The sequence below is a fragment of the Rhinolophus hipposideros genome (genome assembly GCF_964194185.1).
Source record: "Rhinolophus hipposideros genome assembly, chromosome: 8".
NCBI classification, from domain to species: Eukaryota; Metazoa; Chordata; class Mammalia; order Chiroptera; family Rhinolophidae; genus Rhinolophus; species Rhinolophus hipposideros.
Genome location: NC_138054.1, coordinates 93,500,630 through 93,526,178, shown reverse-complemented (window position 1 = coordinate 93,526,178; position 25,549 = coordinate 93,500,630). Strand labels below are relative to the sequence as shown.

Sequence of the window (25,549 nt, the reverse complement as noted above, 5' to 3'; positions counted from 1 at the left end):
TAAAATAAAGGAACTTACTGACATATTATAACAATATTATCACATTGACAGTGTTAGCTCATGCTTTGCTAATACACAAAGTCACTCAGTGTCTTCAGAATTTCCCCATTACTTTGAAAGATTCCAGTATTTTGTTAAGTGCTTTTTACTGGAGCCTCTAATTCTACATAGGTCTCACTGAAGTCATCTTGACTTTTCCCAAATGTATGTCCAAAAAGTTTGACTGGTGTGTGGGTTGAATTGTGTCCTCCCCCAAATATGCTTAAGTCCTCCTGTGAACGTGATCTTACTTAGAAATGGGTCTTTGCGGACGTAATAAAGATGAGGTCGTGCTGGAGTAAGGCTGGGCCCTACACCAAATGACTGGTGTTCTTATCGGAAAAGAGACACAGGCACACCGATGAGCAGAAGGCCCTGTGACAACAGTGGAGCCACTGGAGCAAAGCATCGACAAGTCGAGGAATGCCAAGGACTGCTGGAAAGTGCCAGAAGCTGGGGGAGGCAGGGAGGACCCTCCGCTTGAGCCTGTAGAGAGCACGGCCCTGCGACACCTGGATTTGGGACCTCTAGCCTCCAGCATAAATGTTTGTTGTTTTGGGTCGTCCAGTTTGTGGGACTTTGTTATAGCCAAAACAAGGTTTTTGGCTAAGATACAAACACAAAGTTTTTAAAAATTTTAGTTCAACTAATACAACCAGTATGTTAATAAGTTCTACAAAAATAAGGGAGTAAAAGGGACTTTGTAATCAGCAGCACAGTAACTACTAAATGCAAATGTGTGACCAGAGACGCGGAGTAGAAGCGGGATGGAGCCTGCTGAGTGACTGACTCAGGAGGCGTTTCTTACACATGTGGGCAAATAATGTGTTTATGTTACGATTATTCAGTGAACTGGACTTCATTTATAGTTACATACCCTGTTTCCCCGAAAATAAGTCCTCGCCGGACAATCAGCTCTAATGTGTCTTTTGGAGCAAACATCAGTATAAGACCTGGTATTATTACATTGTATTATGTTATGTTATATTATGTTATATTAATTATATTATATTATATATTATATTATATTATACCCAGTCTTATAGCAAAATAAGACCAGGTCTTATAGTAATGTTTGCTCCAAAAGACGCATTAGAGCTGACGGTCCGGCGAGGTCTGATTTTCCGGGAAACATGGTAGCATTGTTTTGTTTTAAGGGTGGATGTGCAGTGTCTACCTGTGCCTGGTGGTGTCCTTCCTGTCTGGGTTTGAAAACAGCACGTCAATCGCAGTTTCCCCGCAGTGACCTGCCCTCCCCACACGCGGGTCTGTGGGGCGGCCACCCCACTCCGGACTCCTCCGTTCCCCACCTGCAGTGGGCACATTTCCCAGGCTTGGCGGGTCTATGAGTTCCACATCCCCCGTGGGTAACCGGTTCAGGGATGGGGCATGAGAAGAGGACCACTGGTGCCACTCAAGCCCAGGACTTCGCTGGGGCCTTCCCCCTGGGACGTGGGCTGCAGGATGACAGCTTTGGGGGTTGCTGGGGGCCACCAGTGGGAGGTCCTGCCTGAGAGCCGGCTCACGTGCTGAGAGAGGCAGAGGCCTTGTGGGCCTTAGGTTCAGCCACCTTTAAGGCCAAGTACGCAGGTACTTCCGGTTACCTTCCAGCTACTAAGTTAATCGCGTTCCTCTCCAGTAGGCCAATCTGAGTTAGGTGTGAGGATCGCAGCCGAGTCCTCAGTAAAACAGAGGATGAAGAAAGCTCCAGAAAGTTTTCTGGGGTGGGACACGGTATTGAAATTCTCGATAGCAGGTAACGTATAAGCATATCTCCTTGAAATTTTGCTTATCTTAACATGGTTGATGCGTGATCTAGGTCTTTCACTTTCATTGAGAGCCTGAAGACGACCATGTCAATAAATTAATTGTTGCCTGACACCTGCTGATGTTTCTTGGAAACGTATGAACGAAGCATTAAAAACAGGAAGACACACCATGGTTAAAGGTCCGAGCCATGTTTTCATGCAAAGCTCACTGCAGGATGTCACAATACAGCAGAGGAAAAAGCTAACTCAGAAAATAAGGAACAGCAAGCACGAAACAATGCGCGCGTGCGGTTTGCCCCGCGCTGCGCTGCGCAGCCCACCGGGGTTCCCGGCCCCCGGCGCCAGGGACCGAGCGGGGCCGCACGAGCTGCAGCTCCTGCCCCGCACGCCGGCTCCCCGCAGGACGTGCCCGCGGCCCGTGTCCGGAGGGGGCCGCGCGCCGCCCGTGTGCTCCCCGCAGCCTCCTGCAGACGGCGCCGGTGCTCCCGCCCGAGGCGCCCCCAGGCCCAGCACGGGCCCCGCCCCGCACGCCCCGGGCCCCGCGGGCTGCGTGCGGCGGGAGGCCCTCCCTGCGGGGTGCCGAGCCCCGCGCCGGCCCTTTAGCAGCGGCGCCAGGCGCTCGCTAAGCCGCCCGGAGAGCGGCAGGCGGCTGTCGCCGTTCCCAGCGGGACGCGGTCACAGGCCTTCGCCTCCCGCAGCCCCGAGAGGCGCGCCGCCCGCCCGCTCTGCACACTCGGCCCCCGGCCGGCCCGCCCGCCCCCGGCTCGCGGCGCAGTGTCCCCGCGGGGGCCTCCCGCGCCGCCGGCCTCGCCCCGCGCATCGGGCGCGGGCGGCTGAAAACTGTCGACGCGCGCCCGTGGGCGACACACCTGTCGCAGCTTCCTTCCTCCGACACCGCGGACGTCACCTAACTAAACACTGTTCGGTCGAGCCGTCGGAGGCGTCGGAAGGGCCGGCGGGGACGCCCGAAGCGGGGGCCGCGGAGTCACCGCGCGGGAGCCGGGCCGTCCGCGCGGGGCCGCCTTCGGTGCCCGTCGTCACGAGCTCTGCGGGGGCCCTGTCGGCGCGGTCGCGACGCGACACCAGTTTCCGTCACCGCCCGGCCGGGCCCCCCGCCCCCGTTGGGCAGCGCGGCCGGCGCGTCGCCGGGCCCGGGTACCTGTCAGGACAGACGGCCTCCCGACGGCGGCGCCCACACGACGCTCACGGCCTCCTCCGAACCTGGGCAGCGCCCGCCCTCGGCGGAGCTCAGGGCCCGCCCGCGACCCCAAGCCGCAGAAGCGGTGGCAGCCGAGCAGCAGCCCCGGCCGCCTACACTCAGCGCCCAGGCCGCGGCCGCCGCTCTCATGACAACCAGTCCCCTCCGCGCCTGCGCGATCCCGCCCTGCCCAGCCGCGCCTGCGCACAGACGGTACTCCCTGTCCCCCGCGTCCCCCGGGCCTTCTGGGTAATGGAGTTTCCGGGGAAAGCGCGCTTGCGCACAACGCGGCCCTGAGCCTGCCCTATCCCCGGACTTCTGAGCACGCTAATGAAATTTCCGGGGAAACGACGCCGGTGCGTAAGGTGGGACGTCGCCTCCGCTCCCCGGGCCTCCTGGGTAATGTAGTTTCCTGGGGCGGCGCGCCACCCGCGCCACCTTCGTCCCCTTCGCGGAGTCCTCCGGGAGCCGACCCTCGCGGTGCGGGTGAGGACGCACCTGCGCGGCACACCAAGCACGTGTCGCCTGCGGGGCCGGTAGCCCTGAGGACGTTTGCGATGTTGCGGAAGCCCAAGACCTTCAAGCTGCGGGCCCTGCACAGCCAGAGGAAGTTTGGGGTAGCGGGGAAGAGCTGCCAGGAGGTGCTGCGGAAGGGCTGCCTCCACTTGCAGGTGCCGCCGGGACCGGAGTCGGGGGTCGGGGGTCGGGGTCGGGGGTCCGGAGCGGGGGCCGCGCGCCTCCACGTGCAGGTGCCCGGGCCGGGGCGAGGGCGGCCGGGCGAGCTCGCCCAGAGGCTCCGGGGGGGGGACAAGGCCGACCGTCAGCCCCGCCGTCGGCCGGGTGGGGCTCGGTGCGCCCTGCAGTCCCCGCAGCGGCCCCGTGAGGCGGGGCTGTGCTCGGCTCCCCGACGCGGAGAAGCCGGGGGGCGGGGGGGGAGGGGGGGTCCGCGGGGCCCCCGCCCGCCCCGAGAGCGGTCCTGGGCCCACGACACCCCTGAGTCGGGCGCGGACGCCCCCACTTCCCGCACACGTCGCGGAGGCGGTGCCGCGGCTGCACGGGGGGTGGGTGGGGGGGTGGGGCGTCCTCCGCCCTCCGGGCCGCCGGGGGCTCGCGGCGGGGCCACATCTCGGCAAAGGACGTCAGGGAAGCCTGTGCCCCGCGCTCAGCCGCCGACCTGCTTGGCAGAAGTCTGGGAGGAGAAAAGCGCTGCTTTTCCGCTTAAAAACGAGGGGGTGAGGGAGCGGCCGGGGGGCTCCAGGGACTCAGCTGCAGCGGCATTAGTCCCGCGGGACCCCTGGAGTCAGGACGTGCAGCTCCTCAGCCCCACTCGGAGCACCAGGGACCTGGAGGAGCCTCCCCGCTTCCGACGTGCGGGTCAGGACCTCCCTGGCCTGAGATTCAGGGACTCGGGCTCAGTGCGCATGTGCTGTCTCTGCGTGTCAGGACACCGCCCCTTGGCCTCTCGGGGACTCAGTTTCCCCTTGTGTAAAACAAAGGGCTTGGGCTCTGAAGACCACGCAGCCCCGGTGTAGGATTCCAGCCATCATTCTCACGCTCACGGTATTCGTTCCCTTGCCCGGGTTTAGACCAGCGCTGGGGTGGGTACCTGTGTGGGGTGGGGCTGGTGGAGAAGTTGCCATCAAAACTCACAACACTGATCAGTCGAGCAACAAGGTGCCAAAGCTCTGCAAAGGCACAGTCCCGGGTGCTGGTCACACTTCTGTAGACAGAGGCAAAGCGTCATTTTCAGTCAGATGCTCTCCTTAGTTAACCAGTGCCCAGGGAACAAGGAGCACGCTACGTGGGTGTGTCCTGACCCCTGACAGGTGATGTGCCCTCTACACGGGGATGCGTTTATAGGCTTAGCGCCAGCAGCTGTGTCATTTCTGGAAACAGGCTTGGATTTTTACGTGCCCCAGAGGAGCTCATTTTGAAAGGGTTCTTTGTGGTGCACCCCACAAAGCAGTCGCCACTGCATATGTAATTTTATGAGGCTTTTCATATTTTAGAATGACCCACAGTAGGTGCCCTCATTTCTACACGCTGATTCTTCAGACACGGTGCTTGTCTCAGGCGTTCACCCCACTGTAGTGCGCTGACAGCATCCCGAGTGTGATTCATCGAAACATACTTTGTTCTTGTTCTTGTGAGGGCTGCACGTGGAAGGACCTCATGTTACCCCCTCCAAGATCCAATAAGTAAGCGTCCTGCCCTGCTCTCCCCTCTTTCCTTCTACCCAGCTGCCCGTTCATGGCTCCCGCCTGTGCCTCTATGAAGATGGTACGGAGCTGACTGGAGATTACTTCTGGAGCATCCCCAACGACTCAGAGCTTGTGCTACTCACCGAAGGCCAGACCTGGCAGGGCTGTAAGTGGGGGGACCTTGGAGAGTGGCAGGGAAGCGGGCGGGGCTGTGCAGGTGGTCAGGGCAAACGATCTGGGACACATGTCTCCAGGGAAGTTATTCACATGGTCAACAAGCATGTGAAAAGATGCTTGATGTCAGTGAGATTTACCCCACACCACGAGGATGGTAAGTGCTGGTGAGAATCTGGAACCTTCATGCATTGCTGGTGGGGTGTAAAACGGTGCAGCTGCTGTGGGGAACAGTGTGGGGGTTCCTCAAACTATGAAAGAGAATCACAGGTGACCCAGCACTTCCACTCCTAGGTATATACATAAATACTCAAGAGAAATGAAACACAGGTTCACGTGAAAGCTTTACATGGATGTTATAGCCTCTTTATTCATAATGGCCAAAAATGGAAATAATGCAAATGTCCCTTGATGGACAAATGGATAAACAAATATGGTGTATTCAAACAAAGGACTATTATTTGACTACGAAAAGGAATGAAGTCCCCCCACATACTACAACATAGATGACCCTTAAAAACTTCACATTAAAGTGAAAGAAGCCAGGGGCCGGCTGGATGGCTCAGTTGGTTAGAGGGCGAGCTCTGAACAATAGGTTTGCCGGTTTGATTCCCACATGGGCCAGTGAGCTGCGCCCTCCACAACTAGATTGAAGACAATGAGCTGCTGCTGAGCTTCTGCTGAGCTTCCGGATGGCTCCGTTGGTTAGAGCTCTCAATAACAAGGTTGCTGGTTCAATTCCTGTATGGGATGGTGGGCCGCACCCCCTGCAACTAAAGATTGAAAACAGCAACTGGACTTGGAGCTGAGCTGCGCCCTCCACAACTAGACTGAAGGACAATGACTTGGAGCTGATGGGCCCTGGAGAAACACACTGTTCCCCAGTATTCCCCAATAAATCTTTAAAAAAAAGTGAAAGAAGCCAGTCACAAAAGACCACATAGCATTCCACCCATGAAATGTTCAGAACGGAGAAGTCTGTAGAGACAGAAAATAGCTCTGTAAAATAGCTCAGTGGTGGTTCAGGGCTGGGGGAAAGGGATGGAGAGGGAAGGGATGATGGCTAAAGCATAGAAGGTTTCGAAGGGATGAAAATGTTCTGAAATTCGATGTGGACACGCTTGCACAACTCTGAATAACTAAGACCCACTGAGTTATACATTGCATGTGGGTGCAGAGCAAGGAATGGAAATTAAATCTCAGTACGGTTATAAAAAAGAAAAAGCAAAGAACCACCACACTGTTTCCAGGAGCTGCGGTACCCCGTTACATTTCATAGCAACGTGTGAAGGGCGGGGTGTCTGTGCAGCTGCTCCCCAGCTGTTGGTCGTGCTCGTCTTCATTTCAGTCCATCATAGGTGTGCAGTGGTGTGACCATCATTCGTGTCATCATCTGCCATCTGGATACAGTCACGTGCCACTTAACACGGGGGTATGTTCTGAGAGAGGTGTCATGACACGATTCCGTCATTGTGCGAACCTCATAGCATGCGCTTGCGCAACCAGGACGCAGGCCGTGAGGCTGTGAGGCTGTGAGGCTGTGAGGCAGGCTGTCGGCGGGGTGAGCTGCCGTTGACCGAAATGGCCCCACTCAGTGCGGGACTGTATCCGCTTTGGGGAAATGTCTCTCATGTCTTTTGTCCGTTTTCTGTATTTTTTTTTAAAGATTTTATTGGGGAAGGGGAACAGGACTTTATTGGGGAACAGTGTGTACTTCCAGGACTTTTTTCCAAGTCAGGTCATTGTCCTTTCAGTCTTAGTTGTGGAGGCGCAGCTCAGCTCCCGGTCCAGTTGCCCCGTTGCTAGTTGCAGGGGGCGCAGCCCACCATCCCTTGTGGGAGTCGAACCGGCAATCTTGTGGTTGAGAGGATGCGCTCCAACCAACCGAGCCCTCCAGGAGGCAGCTCAGCTCAAGGTGCCGTGTTCCATCTTAGTTGCAGGGGGCGCTGCCCACCATCCCTTGTGGGATTCGAAGAGTTGAACTGGCAACCTTGTGGTTGAGAGCCCACTGGCCCAGGTGGGAATCAAACCAGCAGCCTTCGGAGTGAGGAGCACGGAGCTCCAACTGCCTGAGCCACTGTGTCAGCCCCCTGTCCATTTTTTAATTGGTCTTTTTTAATGTTGAGTTTTGAGAGATTTTTTTTTTCTAATATATTCTGGATGAGTCTTTTGTCAGATACGTGTTTGCAAATAGTTTCTCCTAGTCTGTAGCTTGACTTTTTACTCTGTTACAAAGAGAAAGGGTCTTTCACAGAGCACAGGTTTGTAATTTTGAGGAAGACCGAGTTGTCCATGTTTTTCCCTTTATGCTTGTGCTTTTGGCATTAGTCTGAGGACTTTTCACCACGCCCCTGGTTCCTAAGGTTCTCACCTCTGTTTTTCGGCATCAGTTGCTATGACCCTGGGATGTCCCCTGTTAAGGGTGGATTGCACTGATGCTAGCACACTGAGCAGCGTCCAGGCCCTGGCCTGACCCCCCTGGGCCGACCCCGGTTCCGTGTGCCCACTGCTGACTTGTGATTGTAAGACGCTGTGAAGGTCTTGGTAGACTTCGGCTCGGCTTGATCCTGAGAGCTTGTTCGAGAGGCTTGGCGCTTTGGGGCACGTGTGAAGTCTCCTGGGGACGGTGGTAAAGTGAGTGGAAGATCTGGAGAGGAAGGTCTCATGTGAGGTCCAAAGACATGGCAGTTTTGTTTGGAGAAGGCCGAAAGGAAGGAGGCCGTTGGCTTGGGTGGCACTTTTGTTTTCCGAAGCACATCCCATGTCTCTCTCGTCTGCCCTCACCCCACCCTGAGGGGTGGGTGTCGGGTTCAAGGCCCAGAGGACCACGCTAGTTGGTGTTGGGTAGGACTGCAAGCCCAGGACAGTGCCGAGATTTGGCAGCTCCCCAAATGGAGAGGGGGTGGACGTGTGGGAGCCCTTTCTCATGCAGGCCGCAGTTGTGTGTCTTCCCAGGCGACACCCCAAGGACTGATGGCTTTTCTGTCTGTCCCCTGTTCTCGTGGCAGATGTGAGTGACATCAGTTGCTTCCTCAGCATGTTCCACAGACCACATGTGGAGATCATCCAGGCCGCCCGGCAGCTGCTCTCTGACGAGCAGGCCCCGCTGCGGCAGAAGCTCCTGGCCGACCTCCTGCACACCATCAGCGAGAACATCACGGCCGAGACCAGGGCCGAAGACCCGCCCTGGTTCGAAGGTGCCTTGTGGATTTGGATTCGGGGCCGAGAGGGGTGGGAGTGGGAGGACACGGCAGTAGAGACCAGATTCTATGTCAGTTCCCAAACGAGGGGCTCCCCAAATGAGGGGCTCCCCAAACGAGGGGCTTGCCTAGCTTCTCTGCTCACGGTGGCTGGATTCCGGGCTGCCTAGAACTGGGTGGGCAAGTACATAACATACGATTCACCCTCCTAACCATTGGTAAGTGTCCAGCTCAGGGGCATTAGGGGCAGTCACCCTGTTGTGCAGCCATCACCACCATCATCTCCAGAACTTTCCATCTTCCCAAACTGAAATTCTGTCCCATTAAACACTCACTCCCCATCCCCCTCCCCCAGCCCCTGGCACCACCGTCTGCTCTGTGTCTCGGTGGATTTGACTCCTCCCAGGACCTCATGTGAGTGGAATCGTGTCACTGTCTTATCTCACTCCGCGTAATGTCCTCCACGGCTATCCATGGAATAGCAGGTGTCAGGATTTCCTTCCTTTTTCCACTGTGTGGATGGATCACATTTTCTTTATCCGTTCGTCTGTCAGTGGACACCTGGAGTGTTTCCACCCTTTGGACTGGTCAGTCCGAGGCAACCCTGAGAGGCTGCAGCCCTCTTAGAAAGGGGGGCTTGAGGTGCCCCCAGGCAGGTGCCCCTGGGTGGCGTTTGAAAGTGTCCATGCCCTTGGACCACAGAATTGTCCCAAATGAGCCAGAACGAGGGACAGCGTGTGTGGCACCCTCAGAACCTTCTCAGACTGTCCCTCCTGGCCAAGGACAGGCCATGGACTGACTGCAGGGACCTTGTCTTCTTCCTGCCAGGTTTGGAGTCCCGATTTCGGAACAAGTCCAGCTATCTGAGATACAGCTGCGAGAGCCGGATCCGGGGCTACCTGAGAGAGGTAGGGCCGCGTTACAGGCCGGCGTGCTGGGCGGGCTTAGGCCGCTGGCGGTGCTGTCCGGAAGCAGGGCTCCACCGCTCGGAGCTCGTGCTGCACACGAGCATTCCCAGTGCTTGCTTCTCTGGCACAGTCAGCATCTGACTTCCGGCCCCGCACAACGAGATGCTGGGGTCTGTCCTGCTGCCGCCCTCTGGCTGGGCTCAGCTTTCCTCCTCTCCCACTCGCATGTGATTCTCCCTGTGGGTTTTGAGTGGAACTGAGGTTTAATATCTTCATGTCAGGTGGTTCGATTTGGACGTGACCCATGCCAGTAAAGATCTGTCCTTGGCCCCCCGTTAGCTGATGGACGAACAACTGGGTCCCGGGGGACTGGCACTTCACCACAAGGGTGGGGTCTGTGTGGCCCCTGCAGACCTTTCACAGAAGGACCCAGAGGAGGGGCGGCTTTGGGGCAGCTTCAGGAAGGGGTCGCTGGGCTCTGCGCTCTGTAAAGATAAAACTGTACACGCGTGGGTCTCTTGGGATGCTGCTCAGAGGCTTGGGGTGTCTCTCATGGCGCCGTTCCCCATGTCGGGTGAGCGGATGTCAGTCACAAGGCCGTCTGTTCCCTGACTGCAGACAACCCTCCCACCCCCACACCATGACTGTCCGCACCAGGCATGTACCTGGGACGAGATTTTCATGTTTGTGGTGGAAAACTGCCCCAGCTGTGTGCTCCACAGAGATTCTATTACACAGAAGGAAAGCTCAGGCGGCCTGGCCGCTCCCCCTCCTCATGTCTGACCGGCCGTGCCCCTCCCGCTCCCCGGCCTCGCTGCCCAGAATGCACGTCCTGCACTGGCCACCCTGCGGCACTTCGTGAGTGGGCAGCAGGGCTGGTTGTTCCTGCCACTCCCCGTTTCTTCCTGTGCAGCAGCGGCCAGCGCTGGAGAGACGGGGCCCAGGGTGCTGGCGCCTGAGTTTGTTATGTGCCCGACTGTGACTAAAACTCCATGTCATGGGCCCAGAGACTCTCCCAGGGTTGGGCAGCCACAGCCTGTGTCAACGCTGCAACCCCAGGACCCCTGGAGGCCATGGCCTTGGGTGCACGGAGCCCGACTGCGGGCTCCAGGCCTCAGCACCAGTGCTCAGCTGTGCCCTTGGTGGCCTACAGGTGAGCACTCACGCCGCCGTGCTGGGCGTGGACACCCAGCAGGAGTACGTGTGCATTGTGGACGCCATGGGCCAGAAGCTCAGGGCTGCTCAGTACAACGGCAGCTACTTCGACAGGGGCGCAGACGCGGGCAGCCGGCTCTGCACGCAGGAAGGCTGGTTCTCCTGCCAGGTGAGCTGTGTCCCTACGCTGGGGCCACCTGAGCCTGCCCTCCCGCGCCCTTGGCCTGCTGGGCAAGGCCTGGTGAGGAGAGGTGGCTCCGGCTGGCAGCTCCTGTTTGCAGTGAGGGGAGGACCGTCAGCCAGCAGCACTGAGTCAGCCCCTTGAGGGCCGCTGAAAGGCTGCTGGGCCCACGCCGAGCTTCTGTCCAGCTGTCTGCACGGGCCTGAAACATGCATTTCTGACAAGTTCCCAGACAACACTCCCGTTGCTGTGGGTGGGGACACAGCTGTCCCCAGAGCAGAGATCTCGCTTTGGCCTAAGAGGAGGGGGACGTTGCTTTGGGTGGACTGATAAGAGGACATCAGGAGCCTCTGAAAAGTGTTTTGCTCCCTTGGGTAAACTTTATAGATGAGAGAGAGCTCCGGGATTTCAGGGTTTGTGGCTGGATGTGACATTTTGGGCACTGCTGAAGCTCGACTCTGGCGGGTGCCATCGGCTGGGAGCAGCATTCGGAGCCTGGCAGGCACACGTCACAGATGTCACCGCACTGCCCTCACTCCTTCCAGCCTCCGGTTTGGTGCGGTGCCAGCTGTGGTCCTGCCTGGAGTGCTGATGGCATCGGGTGTCCCCTGCCCTGCTGAGCTGTGGAGAGCCGCTGAGGTGGCACCTCATGATATGAAACCTTCACCTTGTTCTCTTTCGGCCCAGGGCCCTTTTGACATGGACGACTGTGCGTCCAAACACTCCATCAACCCCTACGGCAACAGGGAGAGCCGGGTCCTCTTCAGCACCTGGAACCTGGACCACGTGTGAGTACGCGGCCCGCAGTGTCAGCGGCATGTGCTGGAGAACTGCTCATGGGTCCCACGACTCCCGAGGGGCCTGTCCCTGCCAGGGTCCCTGGGGCTACCCAGCTGCCTTGTGCCTCACGTGCTGAGCTCAAAGGTGTCACTGGCATGTGGTGTGGAAGGGGCTGCCGGGCACACGCTGCTCCTCCCCCATGTGACTGCATGTCACTCAGCCCTGCGGGCCCGGCCGGGAGCTGGCTCCGGTCCTGTCCACATGCGTGTGACCTTACGTGTCCCCTCTCACCTCCTGCTCCCATCTGTGGATGGGGTCGGTGGTCAGCGTGCCCGCTTCCCAGGGCTACGGGAGGACGGGTCGGGCCTTCGGGGTCCAGTCAGTGGCCGTCACAGGGTCCTGCACGTGAGGCATCCTTCCTCCGCCAGGATGAGCAAAACTCTTGTTAGTTATGCTCGCTCATTCTACAAAAGGGAAGACGTGGAACATCTTAGTATTTTAAATGAGGCCCTTTTCTAGAATTCTCCTGCTTTATGATGACAGATCTTCAAATGCCCTTCACTTTAGTTTTACTTGTAAGGTTCTATAAAATAAAAGTTCATATATTATTGTATTATTATTATTTTTGGTAACTATACACATAGATAAAAGAGTGGAAGCAAGAAAGCCAAATTGTTGTTGGGGAGTAGTTGTGATGGGGCTTGGGTTGACTCCCAGACGGCCAGTTTTTTCTGTATACTTTTCAGTATTTAAAAAGAATGTGCACCCGTCCAATTTTCAAAGCGGGACAAGCAGAGCTGCTTACATCAGGCTTTGCAGGGCAGACCTGGCCCAGCACGGCCACATTCTGTGCCGGCACTTGGATGAGTCAGTGAAGCATGTGCCCCTGTTCTCGTCCTGCTGACAGCTCGATAAGTCTTCTGCGTGTCGGTGCCACTGTGCTCCTTCTGGGGTGGTGCCAAGTGTGGTTTCTTTTGAAACCTTAGCAGGTTTCCACTTGTCTTTTCCAGCAAGCAGCCAAACATTGTTATGTTTTAGCTACAACCAAGTGGAAACTATACTTTACTGTCTGTGGTTTAATAGGCACGTGTTTGTGGGGTTGTGACAGCAGAAAATGACCCTCTCTGACCTTCCTTTCCAGAATAGAAAAGAAACGCACCATTGTCCCCACACTGGCTGACGCGATTAAAGAACAGGATGGAAGAGAAGTAGACTGGGAGTATTTTTACCGCCTGCTTTTCACCTCAGAGAATCTAAAGTTAGTTCACATTGCCTGCCACAAGAAAACCACCCACAAACTCAGCTGTGACCCACGCAGAATCTACAAGCCCCCGACGAAGGTGAAGAGGAAGCGTCCTGCTCGCAAGTACCCATGACGCGGGGCACACGTTCTCCACCGTGGCCAGGCCTGGTGACCTGCATAACTTTAACTGGTGCTTTTTGAAAACTTAAACAAACAAAATCTTCCTATGAATTTCTGATTTCCCCACCTTTCTGAATCTGTTTCCTGCACCTCTGAGAGCCCACAGCAGAGGACAAGTCTGGTGCAGTGATGGGACGTGGGCAGGGATCAGGGGCCCGTGTCTGCCCCGACTGGACCTGTTTTGTACACTCGTGTGGCACAGTCTGTGTGCTACACATGTTGTGACCAAAACTGATCACTCCCCCTCGAGGGACACGCTGTTTGCTTCTGTGAGCTCTGCTGGGTCTTCCCTCCCCACGCAGGTGGGAAGCCCCATCCTCCAGACTCCTAAATGCTCAAAAATGGGTGGTGCCCCGTTTTGGGTAAAATGTTTACACTCCATAAAGAACGCACACCGATGTCCCCGGCGTCACTACTTATAATGGCGCCAGAGGGAAACCTTCCAAGTGCCTGGCAGTCGGCAAACGGCTGACTGTGCATTATGTTGAACTCCATGAAATTGCTGTTTTTGTAGCGCCCAGAATTGCCAGGTAGCATTACTTTCAGGACTCAACTGAATACATCTGCACAGTGCAAACCTGTGTAGAAATGGGAAGACGTCTGATAAATGCACGAGCAAGTAGCCTAACTATGCAGAGTATGGTCTGTTTCATAAAAGGCTACGAGAGTGCCCCACACGTGTCAGTGCGTGCAGAGACAGTGTGCAAGGGGACACACGTCTACGAACAGCAGTGATCCTGGGATGGGGTGGGGTGTGACCGGATTATAAAGAACCAATTTTCTCAATCATGTGTTCACAACACAGCTGGCCCTTCACACTGCGGGTTCCACAGCCGCGTGGGGCCTAAGGACGTGCAGGGCCGACTGGCCGGCTCGTCTCCATTTTATGTCAGGGACCTGGGCACCGCGGGATTTGGTATGGAACGAGGGGGCCTGGAACCCATTCCCTGCGGACACCGAGGAATGGCTGTACTTGAAATTTTGGAAACGTGCATTTACTTCATAATTTAAAAGATTTACTTTTTACATTTTGTAACATTTGAATTTTCACATTTATCATGTAATCAGAAAAAGCAATAAATATTTTTCATAAATAGACATGTCAAAAAAAGTTTGCACTCATTGAAAATGATGAAAATAAAGATAAAAAGACGGGGTCAATGATTTAAAAAAAATCCTAACCCCACCGCTGCATTTTCTTCACCGAAATATAGAAATACCTTAGACTGAGCCTGTTCTGTGAGGAATGTTGGTAAGGCTCACCTTACTATGCGGTGTTTACCTGTCGGATCAGGGCGTCGGGCCGAGGGGCGCCCTCTTCCCAGGTCCCCAGGCACATGCCCGTCTCTGGAGCTCACAGACCCCATCTGTCAAGGAGCCTCCGAGGTCCCACCCCTGAGACCCTGAGTTTGGGGAATGGCTGTTCCATCTTCCAGTCCCGGAAGTACAACTTCCGCAGCGCATCTGCATGGTTCGCTTTCATGACAGCTGTCTGAGCAGAGCGGCGGGCGCCCCGCCGCTCCGGTGCCACTCCCATCGCTGGGCTCGGGAGCTGACTACTAGGAGGGCTTTCGGTGGCTGCCCCACAGCTCTCAGCTCCTGTCCCTTGTCCCCCTCATCTTCCTGATCTGCAGTTTCATTTCTGCAGGAGGCGGGAACCTGAGAGCCAAGCTCGCTGAGGCTCTGCTCAGAGGAAACTGAGGACTCACAAAGCTCCCCGAGCTGTATCGTTTTGTTGTTTCCTGCTTGCTTCTGAGCCCTTGGCCTCGGGTGCTGGTTGTAGACTTGGTGGGGTCACCCGTCAGGAGTTGTCACCCAAATTAGAGTAGGTAGCTGAACCTCTTTGCAAACTATGGGTTTGTGGTCTGTGCGGTCTCAGCACAAGGGGGGGAGGCCTTGGAGCTGGCGGTGGGCGGAGGCTCCTGTGAGATGCAGGCATGAGGTCACCCACTGCCAGAGGGTCCCGGTGGCCAGAATGTGCTTCGCAGGGACAAGCCCAGTGGGTGACTGTCATGGCTCGGCCAGTTGCAGTGCCATGACTCCCAGACCCCAGACAACTGCCCCTGCTGGGAGCTGGGAGGGAGCAAAGGGTGCAGGATGGCGGGCAAGGGCAGAGACCACTTAAGCACAGGGAGGCCTGAGGAGGGAGATGGCCATTCCAAGAGCCGAATGTTAGTCCCGAGAAGAGCCACTGTGGCTAAAGGTGTGACCAGCGGAGGGGCTTCAGTGAGGCGAGTCTCCAGATGGCTGCAGACTGAGGCCAGGGGCAAGCGCGGGTTTCATTCCCAAAGGCTCTGCAGGCCCCTGAAAGGATTTGGCGAGGGGCCTGACTTACTTCCTAAACCCTCCCGTTCCCATTCACTTCACAAAGCCTGTGTGCAGACTGCCCTTGACTCCTGGGGAAACCGAGCCCTGGAACACCCTGGAATACAGTGGCTCTGAGCCCGAGCCCAGGCCCCACTGTACCAGTGACCTGGAGTGGGGTGGGGCTGGAGTCCAGTAGATGAGGTCCTCACAGGGGTGCTCTGAGCCTATGTGGCCGGACCCCAACAACACCTGGACCCCAAGGCCCGGGCGAGAGTCCCTGGTGGGCACGCTGCAGTGTCACCCCATGTCCTGTGTCTCTGACACACTGCAGACTTCAGGAAGCTCGTGCTGGCTCGTCCTGGGCCTCACCTGCCTGTGCCTTTTCTCTCCGCTGGTTTTAATGTGTGCCTATTCCCTGTAATAAACCGTGGCCACGAGTGTATCGGCTTTGCTGAGTCCCGTGAATCACCAAGCCTGAGGCTGGCCTTGGCGCTCCCTACACAGACGTGAGGACGGAGCAGGAATACAGCGCTGCAGGAGTACGCTCAGAGGAGGCAGCCACAGTACTGTCCTCCCCGCTGGGCCGGGACGCGCTCGTTCTGAGAAATGCGCCGTTCGGGGAGTTCGTTGTTGTGTGGACATCAGAGGCACTTATACAAACCTGGCTGGCAGAGCCCACTACACCCCTGGGCTGTGGTACAGCCTCCTGCTCCTGAGCTCCGAGCCTGCAAAGCCCGTCACGGCAGAAAACGACCTGAGAGTACGTCCAGCACAAGGGAAAATGATGCCATCAAGAGACACGGTGGACATGAGAAGGATGAGGCCGCAGCCAAGTGTTTTATGAGCAGGAAGCGTCTACTGTAAAATCAGGCTCAACAGGGCAGAACGGGAAATACGTTTAACATCACCATCAACTCCTAGGTATGGACACACACGCCTGTGCTAGACTGTCACACGGCAGGCAGTGCACTAGGTCTGTTTACACCAGCACCGACACACACACACACACCCGCGTGGGCTGCGTCGTGCTATGACGTTATGATGGCTACGATGTCCCTGGCGATAGGACATTTTCAGCTCCATTATCTGATGGGATCACCGTCCTATATGCGGCACACGATTGTGTGTCATTTTGCGAAGACCAACATTACAGACCGTTTCCACCCACTGGCAAGAATACATCACAAGGTGCTCTTGACGCAAGGGGGGCTGGGAAGTGTGGTCTGTGGCAGGGCAGCTGGGCCTGGTGATACTGCCCCATGGAGGCGAGCACAGCCCGCGCGGCCACTAGCTCGGCTCAGAGACATGTTACTAGTTTATAGTAAAAGGTTGTAAGTCAGCAACAGCCAGAGAGGAGGGCCGGGTGTGTGGAACAGGACGAGGGGCTTCCGTGCCTTTTCTACGCACACCACACTCCCGAATCCACGTGTTCACCAACCCGGAAGCTCTGAAGAAAAGGACCTACGAGCTGTCCTGGGTTTTGACTGTGGCTTCATTACAGTCATGACTGGCTAAATCAGTGGCAATTGAGTCAATCTCCAAGCCCCTCTCCCAGGCCTGATGGTCCAGGGATGGGACTCAGTGTCCCAACCTTCTAACCACTTCGTTGGTTGGCCTGGCAACCAGCCCCCACCCTTGGGTGGGGTCCCAAAGTCACCTCATTAACATAACAAAAGCCACTGTTAACACTTGGAAACTCCAGGCGTTTGCAGAGCTGGAACTGTGGAGAAGACCACAGATGGCACCGCACCTTCCTACCACCCGGGGGAGGAATGTGTTGAAGACCCCCGAACGAGAGGGGTCCTGGGTCTGCGTCCCGCCAGGCCCACAGCCTGAGCGCTCAGCCGGGGGCTGCACTCAAGGCTTTGCGGCTCCGGCCTCACGTGGACGAGGCGGGGCAGGACACACGTCCTCTACTTGACTCGCAAACAGTTCAGAAACAAATGCAGCTTCAGGGACATACGCGCACAACTTCTTTAAACATACTTTCAAAATATATTTTATTTCTTCTCATGTGCATTTTGCAAAATTCCAGACATTAGCTTCATATACAGAAATAGAGGTCTTTAAGAAGTGCCGCTGAGTACAGATCAAGTTTCCCTAAGGGAACAAACGTGCACATCATCTAACTAAAGAGCTCAGCCCAGCGCTTCTTGCAAGTGTTTGTCATTTAACCCCGGCCCTTGGGCCAATGCAAACATCTCCACTGGGCAGACAGAAGCCGAGACCTGCAAACAAAGCAGCAGCTTTCCACCCTCCACCAAGGGTTCAGTTCAGACGTAAACCCCGCGTGTTCGGTGTCTGCACTGTTGACTTTTAGGGGTCACTTCTGAAGTCTGATTAAGGACGCGTCCTTTTCGGGATAAAATTTACATAAATCCCGTAATGTGCTCAACTGTCAAATGATTAACTGTGCTGCATCTGCAAAGAAATCGTTGTATTTTATTCCCTACATTTCGGCATCCTCCTCGTCGTCCTCCTCCTCTTTGGCTCTGAAATGCATTTTCCGGAATTCTCGTCTGCTCACTGAAGGACAAGATGAAGACGCTGGCGGGAGGTCCTTGGGGGAGAGAACACTCACTTCAGTCGCAAACAACCCGCTGCCTTAGCACCTGCCTCCGCAGCTCACCCACCTCCCAGCTCCGCGGAATGTGGGGACAGAGTCACAGCACCGCTCTCTGGATGAGAACAAATTCCACATCAAGGGAAAGATGGGGGAACACCACAGACAGCCCCGCACGTGTGGGGCAGCCAGTCACAAAGCCAAACACAGCTCCGTGACCCTGCAGTGAGGTGCAGACACACATCCAGGGCAGCCCACCCACACGGAGGCCACGGCGGAGTCGCCACCAGCAGCCCCAGCCTGGGAGAGGGGGGCGTGCCCCCAGCGAGTGGTGCTTTGTTTCCTCAGCCCGGGTTACCATTCTTACTGGCCACTGACTGTGCTGAGGTCGTGTTTGCACGTGGTCACGTGCCAGTGCAGCCCCTGGGGAGCACCCCGGGAGGGAAGGCACCCCAGTCTTACCTGCATGAGCTCCACGTTCCCAAAGAACCGACTCACTGGCATTGGCTGACTGCTGTCATCATCCAGAAAGACGCTGCTGTCCATCTGAAGTGTGGCTGTTTGGACCTGGCCCACCTCGGGCGTGGGCTCCTCCCACGCGGCAGGGCTGCTGTCAGACTTTCCTTCGGGAAAGGCACCGCACTTTGGCAAGGAAAGGCCGTCTTCAGTCTCTGCTGAGCAAGTGTCACTCCCAGCTGTGCAGTGGCCGAGGAGGAGGCCTGCCGTGTCCGCTGGTCCAGAAACACCGGCTTCCTTCTCTGGGGGCACCGGGCCACCTTCGGCAAACTGCAGAGGCTCATTTTTACAAGAGGTCTCCGGTGGTGCCTCGGACAAAGCAGCACTGTCGGCCTTAGGGACCCGTTTCTGTAACTCTGATTTCACAAGATGACCTTTGTCATACTTGAACTTCTTGGAAATTCGCCTGTCAGCAGCTTTATGTGACGAAGAAGTCTGTCAAGAAAGAAAACCATCAGGGAAAAGCAGCCACCCAGGATTAAGAAATGGTTGACAAATACAGTGGTCTGAACCCAGAGGCTAGCTTTTTTCACATCTTCAACGACGCAAATGCTGAAGCACTCCTTCTGTGGCAGGGATGGCAGGGCCGTTTCACTGCCACCAGAAGGGCAGCTGGGAGAGGATGTGGACACCCAGCGCTGCCCCACACCTGTCCTTCCGTAGGGCTGCCGTATGTCCCGAAGCAAATTCAGAGGCATGTGCTGGCAGATTCTACAGCTGTGACAAAAATCCAGTTTCCATTCGTTTCTGCTAGAATGCAGGCTATGTGAAGGCAGGGACCCGGCTTTACGGTCCAGGTGGGTGCTGGACAAACGTTGCTGTGGTGGCTGCAGCACAGTTTCAACACGCTGCACACTGTGAGTGAGACTGCCGGCGGCTGGGTGCAGCCAAGTCCCTACCAGACCTGAGCCGTGGCTCGGCGGGGCCGACTGGCCTGCCAGCAACATCGGTGTGTGGCCTGCACGGCACCCACAGCACATTACCCATTACACGGAAAGGTGACACAGGGGCACCTGTCCCTAGCCCACTCTGCCGTTCTCTTAAAGCCTTTGGCAGGGAACAACATGGCACCATGCCAACATCATGCAAGAGGCTGCGTGATGAGAACGAAGGAGAATGACAAGCAAAGTGCACCTTGAGACTGGGCCTGGGACACGCGCCCGACGGCGGGCAAACCCTCGGAGAGCAAAGCCCTGGGTCGGAGAGCAACGTGGCTCTGATGACACGGACGGCACTGCCTCCCTGTCCTCTGGCACGCGAGCAATGCTGGTTTCTAACACGGCACATCTCGGAGTGAAATTCTGTATGAAAATGGTCACCCGGTCAAGACCTTGGGTCTTCGTGGAACGCAGCTCACCTGACATACCGCCCGGGCGGACGTGGCGGTGCTGACGTCCTGCACGGAGGCCGAGCTGGCGGAACAAGTCCGGGCCCTCAGGCGCGCTGAAGCCCGCACGCCACCTGTGAGCTGGACCAGAGGCAAAGGTCGGTGAGATGGCGCTCCCGGGGGACACCGCGCGGGCTGGCGGTCGCCTAAGGGAGGACAGCCCGACGCCGGTCCCCCCCCACCCCACGTCTTCATCACCACCGGGAGGACACCTGTGACCTACGTGCGCCAATTCAAACAAAACTGCGAGTTCCACGTGCAAGATCTTTTCCTTCCACTGTCCTGGGAGCTTGGGGTGTTCATCCTCCTGATCCTACACGCTCCGAGGAACCTCCATTTAGGAGCTCCCAGATACCGAGTCGGCTTCAGATGTGTTTAGGATAAGCAGCACATATCCTCCCTCGGAAGGTTCTCAAACTCCTGCGTGGTGTCGAGGTCCTGACAAAAGGTCCCATGAAAAACAGGACACCCCCTGCCTACCGCCCCCTCAAGGCACAGGTAGCAACAGTCCTGATTCCATTATCTGAAGCAGCTCACGTCGGTCTCATCCCTCCCAACACGAACACACTGGTCCGCCTCCATTTTACTCCGGGTGCAAAGGAGTTTCCTAACAAGGAAAGGAGCTCACCAGAATAACGAACCTTAACTCATTTTATTCGGGAATGACTTTCGGGGTTTAGTACAGGGAGTTCCTGTGTATGTGTCACCCAGCGTCCCTAACGCAGGACAACCACGGTACATCCGTCAGCGCTGGGCCAATGCTGGTAACTAAACGGCAGACCTGGTGTGAATTTCGTCAGCTTTCCCACGAATTCCTTTTCTCCATCCAGAACGGAAACCACATCCACTCAGAAAATCTGACAGCGGTGAGCGGTGAAAAGCAGTCGTCAGGGACAGCTGCTGCAGGTGGCGGGCTTCAAAGCCGTGGGCGCGAAGGCCCTGCCACAGGGAACCCAGAGGAGGACGAACGAAGGGCCGCGCGCTCCGCAGAGGGCAAAGATCAGAAAGGCAAGAAGCCAGCGTAGAAATCATTACAGCGGCGCCTCAGCCGCCCACACCCACAGCCCACGACGACCGAGGCCACTGGAGGTGGCAGCTCACCAAGGCTGCGATACCCCGACAGTTCCCGAGGCATTTGAACAGGAAAAGCAAGCGCAGCCCGGACAAGGCGTGGCAGGCCCCCCACTGCTGTGGGTGGCAAAGGCAGGGGCTGCTGACAGGGCACCGGCAGTGGCGCGGTGACAGTCACACCGAAGGAGCCGAGCCCACAGAGGCCGTGTACATCGGTCTCACTGGGATAAAGCCCTAGCAGCTTCTTCAGCAGCACGCTCACACCCATCACAGCCATGGACAATGTCCGTCCCAGGAAGCCACCGACGCTCCTCAGCCCCGTTACGAGTCCTACCGCAAACATTTCCGTACATGGCCTGTGCTGTGCCCTTTAGGGGGCCTGCTGACGGCTGCCTCTGTGCTTGGCGCCCGAACAGCTTTGAGGGGAGCGGTGTCCCACCTTAGATGAGGACGACTTGGGCGAGGAGCCGGTTGGAGGTCACACAGGGGACGTCTGCTTCAAAGTCCTCTCACCCTGCTCCATCACTCGCGACTCCCCACAAAACGGCACTGCCCGCTGCTCACGGAGGGGCTGAACAGAGAGCCTGCCGTCGGCTCTGTGGTTCCAGAGCCTCAAGGCCCTTCTGAGCAGCAGCAGCAGCTTCTCGGTGATTTCCATCATAACCTTTGAAGCAGTAGCTCCAAAATCTCAGGGGGCAACAGGCCCCCTGGGGCGCCGGGTAGCACCCAGCTCTCCTGTCCCTGCGCAGAGGTCAACTCGGTGGGTCTGGCTGAGGCCCGGGAGCTGTGACTATCACAGGAACTGCGCAGCCCATCCGTCGTCCACTTTAGACCTGTGAGAGCCAAGTCTGGGGGTCAGACCCCTTTTTGGCTTCTGTGTCATCATGGGTAAAACCACCCACCTCTGTGGTGGCAGCTCCAACATGTCGAGAAACTAGTACATTTTCCTAACTTGGAGAGCTGTTGATCTTCAGCTGGATGGCCTGGTTGCTTCCATGGAAATGATTCCTAAAGGAAGAACTGTCCACCACCGAGGTCTTCCTCTTCCCAAGCAGACTGGTTACCAACTGGGCTGGCAAAGGCAAAAATGTGGCTTCCCGAAGTGGGATGGAAACAACTGACTCCCAATATGACAGCATGAGGGGTTCCTCCGACCGTCTCCCCAGTCAAACTGGGGAAAAGTATTGAAAAAACAACAACTAGCATATATAAAACCTTTGGAAATAGTCTTATGGGCAAACAGGAACTTAAGAAAGTTACTCACAAACAGCTACAAAAACTCGGGAACAAAGGCACGAGTCTGTGGTACTTGAACTCCAGACGGCCACAGCCAAGGACACAGGACCCACCACCCCAGTCCAGGCCTTTCATCCCAGGGGAGCATTTCTCATCCTTCCCTCATCCCATCTCATGTGAGGCTAAGTCCCGAGTGAGTGTGGTTGAGAGGAGGCGGCTCCCTCCTGCCCAGACCCCACTCGTGGACCAGAGGGAGGCTCCACCGTGGGCACAGTGCACTGAGACGGGGCCCATCACCCTTGCTCCTGCTTGGGAGGCAGTGGTTCCAGGCCAGGAGAGGCAAGCCCAGCAGATCCCAGGCTGCTGCCACCGCTCCCCTTCCCTTGAGCACTCAGCTCCTAGAGCAGGGGTGTCATACAGAGAAGCCTGTCCTGTCCCCAGCATTAAGAAGCCCTAACTCAGAGATTTTGCCCGGGGAGAGGCAGGCATCAAAACAGAAGGCTCTTAATCTCTTCCCAGAGGAACTGACTTCATTTGCAGCAGGGGGCTCTCAAGAACAATGGAAATTGTGAGTGAAGGCAGCTGGGAGGAGAAGTAAGATAAACTGAGTCCTCAGGAGCAGTCCAGGGAATAACACAGCTCGAGGAGCCCCCCTGGGGTCAGAACAAATATCAGACACTGACCTTAGAAACTATTCCTCAAAAGAAGCCAGAGCTTGACTGATTAGTTTGTAGAGCAACTTATGCCCCAGGTCGCTGAACAATCAGCTGGCCATTAACAGAGTGTAACAGCTGGGTGTGGTCAGAGAAATGAGGAAGTATAAGCACTGTCACCCCAGGGTGACTGGGGGCATACCCAGCATCAGAGCTTTACACTGGGGGAGGGGAAACAGACGCTAACAGAATAATCCACTTGTCACTAAACAAATAAAAAAGCATATTAACAATAACAAGCCCTGGGGTGGGGGACCAGTACCCAGAGTTGCTATCTTACCTAAAACGTCCAGTTTTCAACAAGAAAAGAATTACAAAGCATGTGAGGAAACAAGAAGGTAGACCCATACACTGGAATAAAAGCAGGCAACCCATCTGCCTGTGAGTGAGCAGATGGGGGATTTAGCAGAAGACTTCAAAGTAGCTTTCTAAACATGTTCAAGAGAGAAGAGAAACCATGATTAAAGAAGTAAAGAAAGGTTTGATGACAATGAGGCAGCAAATAGAGAATGCCAGTAGAGAAAAGATAAAAAAAAGATAGAAATTATAAAAACAAACCAAGTGCAAATTCTGTAGTTGAAAAGTATAAGTGAAACAACACATTCTCTAGAGGGGCTCAACAGCAGACATGAACTGGCCGAGTAAGAATGAGTGAACTTGAAGACAGAGGGACAGATATGCAAGCTGAAGAAGAGAGAGAAAAAAATGAAGAAAATGAAGCATCTTAGAGACGTGTCAGCCATAAGTGAACCAATTTACGTGTAATGATAGACTCAAAAGAGAGGGCAGAGAAAAGCAGAAGAGATAGTCAAAGACATAATGGCTGAAAACGCCCCCAAACTGATTAAAAACCACCACCTACACATCCGGGAATCTCAAACAACTGAATTCCAAGTAGGATAAATGTACACAGCTCCACAAACAGACACGTTATTGTAAAAACGCTGAAGGTCAAAGACAAGGAGAAAAACCTCAAAAGCAGCAAGAGGACAAAGACTCCTTACTTACAAGAGAAGCCTGGTCAGCAGACCTGTGACCCATCCGCAGAAACAGTGGCGGCCACACCACAGTGCGTAATATGCGAACATATTTAAGTGCTCCAAGACCAAGGCCGTCCACCAAGAATCCTATAATCCAGCAAAGCTCTCCTTCACAAAATGAAGGCAAAATAGCCACTGGCAGAGAAACAAGAACTGGGAGAAACTGTGGCCAGCGGACGAGAAATAGGAGAAACACAGATGGAAGTGCTTTAGGCCGAGAGCGAGCCGTCCCAGATGGCGACTCAAACCCAAAGGGGAAAGAGAGAGGCCAGTGAATGTCATTCCGTCCTTACAGAAGACAGCTGATGCGAGTGTTGTCTCCTTCCCTTTACTGATGTGAAAAGAAATCACAGACGACAATCCGTGTACAACGCATGTAGGAATGGGGTATATTTGCCGGTGACAACACGCAGGTGAGCGGGGAGCAAGGCTCCTTGGGGCTAAGAAAGTGAGACGGTCACGTCACCAGGCCGGCGTGTCACTGGGTTTGTTCAACAGCAGGTGTGACACTCGCAACCCGCACGCACAACGCGGGGAAGACAGCAAACAGGGCCCGGGCGGCGTCCCTGACCCCCGGGATCAGGCCGCACAGGCCGGGCCGATCCTGCGGCTCACGCTGCACCTGGAGGGTAAACGCAGAACCACGACCGGGAAGGAAGGGTTTGAAACCGTGAACACAGCCATGCAGGCAACGTGCCCAACGGGAGGCGCTCACTTCGCCCACTTCAAGGAGGGACGGAGGGAACAGACAGGAGGACGGGACAAGAGCCACCGGCGCACGTGCACGCAGGGTCTCGGCGCCGCCAGCCGCGCACGGACCAGGCCACGCGGCCACGGCAGAGGAGTCGGAGCGGACACGCGCCCCGAGCCAGGCCCGCGCCGCGCGCACCAGGGGCAGCGCCGGGAGGCCCCCGCCCCCCACTGCACGGAGGGAACCGCGCGCAGATTGAGGTCACACGCCGAGTGACCCGGGCGTGGGGGTGGCAGCAGAACGGGCCCCGGCCCGACAGCACCGGAAGCGCCCGGCGTGCAGACCCGTGCCGGGCCCCGAGCGCCTCCCGGGGCGTGGGCTGGGAGCTCGGCCGCAGCGCCCCGGGGCCGCTGCTCAGCCCCCCGTGCACCCGGCGGCCGGTGCCCCCGCCTCGCCCCGCGCAGCGCCCGCCCCGCCTCGGCGCCCTCACCTTGCGGCTCCTCATGAGTGTGACAGGCACGCCGCCGCCCCCGGCAACGCCCCCGTGCTCCGGCCCGGCGCTTTCCCACCGAGCAGCAGGCTGACGGCCCTCGACCCGCGCTGGGGCATCTGACGTCACCAGAGGATTGGCCAATCACAGTGCGGGGTCCCCAGTCATGTGACCCAACAAGGCGGGCCCTATACGTAGCGGGCGGGGCGGCGGCCATGTTTGTGAGGGGCACTTCCGTTGCCTCTGAGGCGGCCACGTTTACGGGGTGGCGGCCATGTTTGTGAGGGGCACCTCCCTCGAAGTCTCTGGAGGAGCGGAAGTGTCTGGAGCAGCGGAGGCCGTGACTCTCCGTGGCGGCCTTTCCGGCCCCTGCTCTCTGAGCGCCTTGAGCGGTGCCGGCGTCCGCCTGTCCTGGGGGATGCCGTCCCTTGGCGGTCAGACCTTGACCCTGGCGTGGTTCTGCACTTCTGGCTGATGGAGCTTGGCGGCAGGGCCTCATCCCTCTGT

General features: G+C 56.6%; 3 protein-coding genes across 13 annotated transcripts in view; 1 reads left to right on the top strand and 2 right to left on the bottom strand.

The window, feature by feature from the left end:
- CEP104 (centrosomal protein 104) overlaps positions 1-3,194 on the bottom strand; it is a 37,570-nt gene extending 34,376 nt beyond the window's left edge. For 3 of the 9 annotated variants that reach the window (XM_081055390.1, XM_081055391.1, XM_081055388.1), the window contains exon 1: positions 2,968-3,188. The gene's annotated coding sequence lies outside the window, so the exon portion shown is untranslated. Of the gene's footprint in view, positions 1-290; positions 526-2,677 lie in introns of those variants that run through there. The other 6 variants (XM_081055394.1, XM_081055395.1, XM_081055387.1 and 3 more) reach the window with 5 other exon arrangements.
- Positions 3,195-3,400: 206 nt separating this feature from the next.
- Positions 3,401-14,126, top strand: DFFB (DNA fragmentation factor subunit beta). Of its 2 annotated transcripts, XM_081055831.1 has the most exons (7): positions 3,410-3,677; positions 5,247-5,373; positions 8,390-8,578; positions 9,410-9,489; positions 10,643-10,813; positions 11,513-11,613; positions 12,747-14,126. In XM_081055831.1, the coding sequence occupies exons 1-7, from the start codon at positions 3,564-3,566 to the stop codon at positions 12,979-12,981; spliced, it is 1,017 nt and encodes a 338-aa protein (XP_080911957.1). In that variant the 5' UTR covers positions 3,410-3,563; the 3' UTR covers positions 12,982-14,126. The 2 variants fall into 2 exon arrangements, with proteins under 2 accessions (XP_080911958.1, XP_080911957.1); XM_081055832.1 differs by lacking the exon at positions 10,643-10,813 and having other exon boundaries at positions 3,401-3,677.
- Positions 14,127-17,313: 3,187 nt separating this feature from the next.
- LOC308500642 (UPF0688 protein C1orf174) lies at positions 17,314-25,158 on the bottom strand. 2 transcript variants are annotated; one of them, XM_081055833.1, is made up of 4 exons: positions 25,043-25,153; positions 19,772-19,882; positions 18,361-18,849; positions 17,314-17,895 (listed from the first exon to the last, which is right to left on the bottom strand). In XM_081055833.1, exons 1-4 carry the CDS (start codon positions 25,055-25,057, stop codon positions 17,785-17,787), a joined length of 726 nt encoding a protein of 241 aa, XP_080911959.1. In that variant the 5' UTR covers positions 25,058-25,153; the 3' UTR covers positions 17,314-17,784. The 2 variants fall into 2 exon arrangements, with proteins under 2 accessions (XP_080911959.1, XP_080911960.1); XM_081055834.1 differs by lacking the exon at positions 19,772-19,882 and having other exon boundaries at positions 25,043-25,158.
- Between the last annotated feature and the right edge of the window lie 391 nt (positions 25,159-25,549).